This window comes from Triticum aestivum, chromosome 2B (assembly GCF_018294505.1).
Source record: "Triticum aestivum cultivar Chinese Spring chromosome 2B, IWGSC CS RefSeq v2.1, whole genome shotgun sequence".
NCBI classification, from domain to species: domain Eukaryota; kingdom Viridiplantae; phylum Streptophyta; class Magnoliopsida; order Poales; family Poaceae; genus Triticum; species Triticum aestivum.
The window spans coordinates 9,706,742-9,713,715 of record NC_057798.1 but is presented as its reverse complement, the minus strand read 5'-3'; the positions used below and the strand labels follow the sequence as shown (position 1 = coordinate 9,713,715).

Here is a 6,974-nt window from a genome sequence, read left to right as displayed (position 1 = left end):
GAATTTAGCGCTACATTTCCCGTCCACCAAGCTTGTCGGAAGAAAACTTTTTTCTCGTTCGCATTTCCTGGGATCTAATACCACCTTTTTGCGGTTACACTACGGTTGCTAATATCCAAATTTAGAGTACTAGTACACCATGACAAGTCTATGCATACATTCTATAAATACATAGATATAATATTAATGTAAACTCTTTTAGTGCGCAATTTCTGGGATTTTAGTGCTACCTTTTCCGTCATTTGAGCAGGCCGTTTTAGTTGGTATACACTAATGATCTCCTCCCCTACAAGCCGCTCAAAAGCCACTATTATCAGTCGTCCGCTTCACTCGCCAACAACTCAAAAAACCCTCAATCAACAGCAACATCAGCAACATCTCGGCCGCACATGCCAGTACCGTGGGCGCATCAAGATTCGTGCTTAAACCCCAGCTGCATGCTCGATCTGCCTTGACGTACACTCGAGAGTTAGAGTGGGTGTTAGAAGAAAAAGGCCACCAAGCTGAGCTAAATTTATTAAGATCCCATTGTCAGTGCTAGCACTGCATCTGATTTTCTTAATCCCTCTCTTTCCCTCCCTCCGATGCACACTCACACTCTCCGTTTCTCTCTCTACACTTTCAAACTAGAGAGAGAGAGAGACCACCAAACAAACAAAGCTTGGATGTTGAGGAGCCCGACGCATCGAAGCAAGAACCCTACCCTATTCATTCACTCATGGAGGACACAAGCAAACACCTTTGATAGTTTTGAGGAAGAGATAGAGAGAGAGAGAGAATCCTAGAGAGAGAGAGAGTGTGTGTGAGAGCCTCACTTCCATTGCCATCTCCATAGAGATCGTCGTCGCGGTCCTCCCATCCATAGTGTGTCGTGCACGCAGTCGCACTGCCCCAAGCACGGCCGAGCCCAGTTTTTCATGCCATTGTTGCCGGCGACGACGGCAGCCCCGATGCGCCACCTCCACCTCATCCTCTTCCTCCCACTCTTACTCAACCTCCTCCTCCTCACCTCCACCTCCACCACCACCGCCGCCACCACTTCTTCGCCCAACCCAGAGGTCGCCTTCCTCTCCTCATGGCTGGCCGCGTCGCCCTCCCGCCCGCCGGACTGGGCCCCGGCCGCCGCGTCCCCGTGCAGGTGGTCGCACGTCGCCTGCGACGCCGCCGGCAGGGCGGTCGTGTCCGTCACCTTCCAGTCCGTGCACCTCGCCGTGCCGGCGCCGCCCGGCCTCTGCGCCGCGCTGCCGGGGCTCGTCAGCTTTGTTGCGTCGGACGCCAACCTGACCGGCGCCGTGCCGGGGGACCTGGCGCCGTGCCGCCGCCTCGCCACGCTTGACCTCAGCGGCAACTCCCTCACGGGCCCCGTCCCGGCGTCGCTCGGCAACTTGACGGCGCTCGAGTCGCTCGTGCTCAACACCAACCAGCTCTCCGGGCCCATCCCGCCCGAGCTCGGCGGGCTCGCGGCGTCGCTCAAGAACCTGCTGCTGTTCGACAACCGCCTCTCTGGCGAGCTCCCCGCGGAGCTCGGCGGGCTGCGGCGGCTCGAGTCCCTCCGCGCCGGCGGCAACCACGACCTCTCCGGCCCGATCCCCGACTCGTTCTCCAAGCTCTCCAATCTCGCCGTGCTCGGCCTCGCGGACACCAAGATCTCCGGCACGCTCCCGCCGTCAATCGGCAGCCTCAAGAACCTCCAGACGCTGTCGATATACACCACCATGCTCTCGGGATCCATCCCGCCGGAGCTCGCGCTGTGCGCCAACCTCACCGACGTGTACCTCTACGAGAACGCGCTCTCCGGCGCGCTCCCGCCGGAGCTCGGCGCGCTCCAGAGCCTCCAGAAGCTCCTTCTGTGGCAGAACGCGCTCACGGGGCCCATCCCGGACAGCTTCGGCAACCTCACGTCTCTCGTCTCGCTCGACCTCTCCATCAACTCCATCTCCGGCGTCATCCCGCCGTCGCTCGGCCGGCTGCCGGCGCTGCAGGACCTCATGCTCAGCGACAACAACCTCACCGGCACCATCCCCGTGCAGCTCGCCAACGCGACGGCGCTCGTGCAGCTGCAGCTCGACACCAACGAGATCTCCGGCCTCATCCCGTCGGAGCTCGGCCGGAGCCTGACCAACCTGCAGGTGTTGTTCGCGTGGCAGAACCGCCTCGAGGGCGCCATCCCGGCCACGCTCGCGTCAATGGCGAGCCTCCAGGCGCTCGACCTCTCGCACAACCGCTTCACCGGCGCAGTGCCGCCGGGGCTCTTCCTGCTGCGCAACCTCACCAAGCTGCTAATCTTGTCCAACGACCTCTCCGGCGTGATACCGCCGGAGATCGGGAAGGCGGCGAGCCTTGTGCGTTTGAGGCTTGGAGGCAACCGCATCGCCGGTGAGATTCCCGCGGCCGTGGGCGGGATGAAGAGCATCGTCTTCCTCGACCTCGGCAGCAACCGCCTGACCGGCACCGTACCCGCCGAGCTCGGCGACTGCTCGCAGCTCCAGATGCTCGACCTCAGCAACAACACGCTCAGCGGAGCCCTGCCGGAGTCGCTCTCCGGCGTGCGCGGCCTGCAGGAGCTCGACGTCTCGCACAACCAGCTCACCGGCACCGTGCCAGACTCCTTCGGAAGGCTGGCGGTGCTGAGCCGTCTCGTCCTCGCTGGCAACGCGCTATCCGGGACGATACCGGCGGCGCTCGGGCGGTGCCGCGCGCTCGAGCTGCTCGACCTAAGCGACAACCGCCTCTCCAGCAGCATCCCCGACGAGCTCTGCAGCCTCGCCGGCCTCGACATCGCGCTCAACCTCAGCCGTAACGGCCTCACGGGCACGATCCCGGCGCGGATATCGCAGCTGAGCAAGCTGTCCGTGCTCGACCTGTCCTACAACGCGTTCGCCGGCAGCCTGACGCCGCTCGCCGGGCTGGACAACCTCGTCACGCTCAACGTGTCGCAGAACAACTTCTCCGGGTACCTCCCGGACACGAAGCTCTTCCGGCAGCTCTCGGCGTCGAGCCTCGCCGGGAACTCGGGGCTCTGCACCAAAGGCGGCGACGTGTGCTTCGTCGGCGTGGACGCCGACGGGCGGCCGATGTCGGTGACCGCTAGCGAGGATGCGCAGCGCGCGCACCGGCTCAAGCTCGCCATCGCGCTGCTGGTGACCGCGACGGTGGCGATGGTGCTCGGGATGATCGGCATACTGAGAGCGCGCGGCGTGGGCGTGAAGGGCGGAGGCGGGGGCGGGAGCAGCGACTCGGAGGCCGGCGGCGGGGAGCTGGGGTGGCCGTGGCAGTTCACGCCGTTCCAGAAGGTGAGCTTCTCGGTGGACCAGGTGGTGCGGAGCCTGGTCGACGCCAACATCATCGGCAAGGGCGTGTCCGGCGTGGTGTACCGCGTGAGCCTGGACTCCGGCGAGACCATCGCCGTGAAGAAGCTGTGGCCAGCCACGACGGCCGCGGCCGCCGCGTTCAAGGACGCCGGCCGGGACTCGTTCTCGGCGGAGGTGCGCACGCTGGGCTCCATCCGGCACAAGAACATCGTGAGGTTCCTCGGCTGCTGCTGGAACAAGAGCACGCGCCTGCTCATGTACGACTACATGGCCAACGGCAGCCTCGGCGCCGTGCTCCACGAGCGCGGCGGCGGCGGCGCGCAGCTCGAGTGGGACGTCCGGTACCGGATCGTGCTCGGGTCGGCGCAGGGCCTCGCGTACCTCCACCACGGCTGCTCGCCGCCGATCGTCCACCGTGACATCAAAGCCAACAACATCCTCATCGGCCTTGACTTCGAGGCCTACATCGCCGACTTCGGCCTCGCCAAGCTCGTCGACGAGGGCGCCGACTTCGGCCGCTCCTCCAACACCGTCGCCGGCTCCTACGGCTACATCGCCCCCGGTATGTCAACCAACCTCCATTTCTGCATAGTGCCGGTCCGATATGACTCTACCGTTACCGATATGTTGTTTTCTGTTTTCTTATTTTGTTTTCTTATGTTAGATTGTTGGTGTTTGATTGTGTGCATCTTAATTATGTAGAGATCGAATTGTTATCATGATTTGTTTTCAATTAATGCTATATTTTAAGTTAATAAAAAGGGCCTTTATCGAAAAATGATAGTCCAACACACCATTTAAGAACAATCCTTCATTTTTTTTATCTTGTTGGATGCAGAGTATGGGTACATGCTCAAGATCACGGAGAAGAGCGACGTGTACAGCTACGGGGTGGTGGTGTTGGAGGTGCTGACGGGGAAGCAGCCGATAGACCCGACCATCCCGGACGGGCAGCATGTGGTAGACTGGGTGCGGCGGCACAAGGGCGGGGCCGGCGTACTGGACCCGGCGCTGCAGGGGCGGTCCGACTCGGAGGTGGAGGAGATGCTGCAAGTCATGGGCGTCGCCCTGCTTTGCGTCAGCCCCGTCCCCGACGAGCGGCCGGCCATGAAGGACGTCGCGGCCATGCTCAAGGAGATCCGGCTCGAGCGCGAGGAATATGCCAAGGTCGATGTCCTGCTCAAGGGTGGCGGCGGCTGCGGGTCGCCGACCAAGGATGCCACCTCGACAACAATGCCGGTGGCGACGACAAAGGCCACCACGTCGACATCGAGCACGCCGCCGTGCCGGCAAGGCCCCGGGAGCAGCGCGTGCAACAGCAACAGCAGCAGCTTCTCCGCCGCCTACTCCTCATCCAAGGCCAAATCGCCATTCGGTTGACTGATCGAACCGAGTGGTGTTGCGCAGGCGCCAAATTTTATTTTCGTGGGGTGGTGGTGGTTTATTTGGCTGTGTAAATGGTTTTGGTTTCAATGGTGAGAGCACTTAACTAGTGTAAGTTGAGGACTTAGGAGAATTACTTTGAGGGTGAAGAAGAGGAAATTAGAAGGAAAACTAAGGCGTTTGATTTGATGGTGCCTTCTGTGTTGAGCTAGTGTTGAATAAAGATCCCAAAGAATCATGGCAGCAAATGCCATGCCATGCCACATCACCAAGGTGTCTAAGTTAATTCACCGGAGTCCTCGTGTATACTTTGTTTGGTAGTAGAAGATTAATGGCTTAGCTAGCTGTGGCTACATGTATAAATTCCATAGACGGCTATAGATAAAATTGGCAATTTTGGCATAACTTCCCTGAGTAGTTCATGAAGCGTGGAACACACATATTCCTTGCTAGGGCCATTGTTACTCCATCACATTGCATACATCTAGAAATGGGAGATACCAGGGAATCTTACATTACATCTTTCTTTTGTGTATCGCTTCTCATGGAATCATCATTGTTGTAGCTACGCTAGGTAGTGATTTCATGATGCCTTATGTGTTGAGCTACTAGTGTTTAATGAAAGATCTCAGGGCTTGGCAGCAAATGCCATGTCATGTCAAATTTACTGGTTTCCTCTGAGTAAACAGAGACAACAAAGGGCTGCCGAACGAATTTCATAGGAATTTTAGAGAACTGAATCCTTAAAACTTTTTTCCTACATGGCATGTTTGATTTGTATGATTTTTTTAGGGGGTACGGTCTAAACCGTTCAAATACTCATCAACTTGAAATAGCTGGCGGCACCTTCGCGTGGTTGATTCGTAGGACTAGGATCATTGCTTTTGCACCCTACTTTGGAGGAAAATTTTCATTCCCTCAAATCTCATTGTGCAATTCCTTGTTTTTCATCTGTGAAATGCTCTTTGATTCAAGTCCTTGTAGTTTCGTATTATATATATATATTTGGTATTGTAAATGTTGATATTTTTTTCATATCCCCTCCGTTTCTTTTTAGTCTGCATATAAAATTTGGTCAAAATCAAAGTTTGTAAAATTTGACTAATTTTGTAGAAAAAAATATCAGCATTCATAATATGAAATCAATATTAGTAGATGTATCATGAAAATTATCTTTCATATCATATAACTTTAGTATTGTAGATGCTGATTTTTTTTATATAAATTTGGTCAAACTTTGCACGGTTTGACTTCAAACAAAATTTATATGTGGAGTAAAAAAGAAACAGAGGTAGTATAAATTTGGTCAAACTTCGCAAAGTTTGACTGGACAGAAATCTTGTATGAGAAGTAAAAAGGACCGAAGAGAGTACCAAGTGACCGCATCCTCAAATTATGGCGGAAGTAGCATTAAAATCCCATAAAATGCGGACAAAAGAGTTAACCCAATTTAGCTAATGTACTCCAGTTTAGTGGATGGCAGATGTAGCACTAAATTCTAGAAAATGGACACCAGATGAGTTCTCTTCTGGCTTTGATGCGGCAAACTCTTTCTCCTTCGTTGCAATGCTCCACAAAACTTGCATCTATTCGCAAGGAAAATCGGCGATGATGGCCTCCGGTGAAAATTAACATGGCTCCTTCGCCCAATGTGTAGAGCATATCACACATAGCCTCTTTTTGAATCATCATGCCACACCATCTAGTGAACACGACAACACCGAGAATAAGTGTTTCTAAGTTATAAACATCAATGTGCGCGGAAAGATGTAGATCGAGAGGCCGGTGAGTTAAAACTGAAATGGTCAACAAAAGTCAAATTTTGCATAAGATGGCTCGGTTTAGGCTAAATATAAGATTTTTCTGATTATGACATGCTTACCACAGTTTATTAGTTGGTACTACTATATTCCAGTCATTCAGCCATATCTCACATAGTAAAGTACACACTACGTACATGCAAATTGAATTCTATAGTTTTCACCGTGGGATCAAATGGAATTGGAGTTCTCTAAGGAGGATGACAAGATAATCTGCCATTCTGAATAATGCATAATTTTCACCATGCATGGTGTCAACTTAGCCTGATTGTCAACTAGAGAGGGTAGATTCCCAGCCTAGATTAAGATAAAAACACAGCACTGGCAGGCAAGGCGGATTATTCATTGGATCACGCAGCGCAGTTATGACAGAGATCAAGTGCAGTTCAAAAGAGAGAGAGAGAGAGAGAGAGATGAGCAACTTTTTATTGTTACTGCTATGCATGTTACTGTACACATC

The 6,974-nt window shown here is 54.3% G+C and overlaps 1 protein-coding gene across 1 annotated transcript; it reads left to right on the top strand.

The window, feature by feature from the left end:
- Positions 1 to 612: 612 nt before the first annotated feature.
- On the top strand, positions 613 to 4,959 carry LOC123043101 (LRR receptor-like serine/threonine-protein kinase RGI1). The gene is made up of 2 exons (XM_044465449.1): positions 613 to 3,873; positions 4,150 to 4,959. The coding sequence occupies exons 1-2, from the start codon at positions 918 to 920 to the stop codon at positions 4,689 to 4,691; spliced, it is 3,498 nt and encodes a 1,165-aa protein (XP_044321384.1). The 5' UTR covers positions 613 to 917; the 3' UTR covers positions 4,692 to 4,959.
- Positions 4,960 to 6,974: the final 2,015 nt, after the last annotated feature.

Coding starts and splice junctions, on each gene's coding strand:
- LOC123043101 (XM_044465449.1), top strand. CDS start 918: ATGCCATTGTTGCCGGCGACGACGGCAGCCCCGATGCGCCACCTCCAC. Junction 3,874..4,149: donor CTACGGCTACATCGCCCCCG/GTATGTCAACCA, acceptor TGTTGGATGCAG/AGTATGGGTACATGCTCAAG.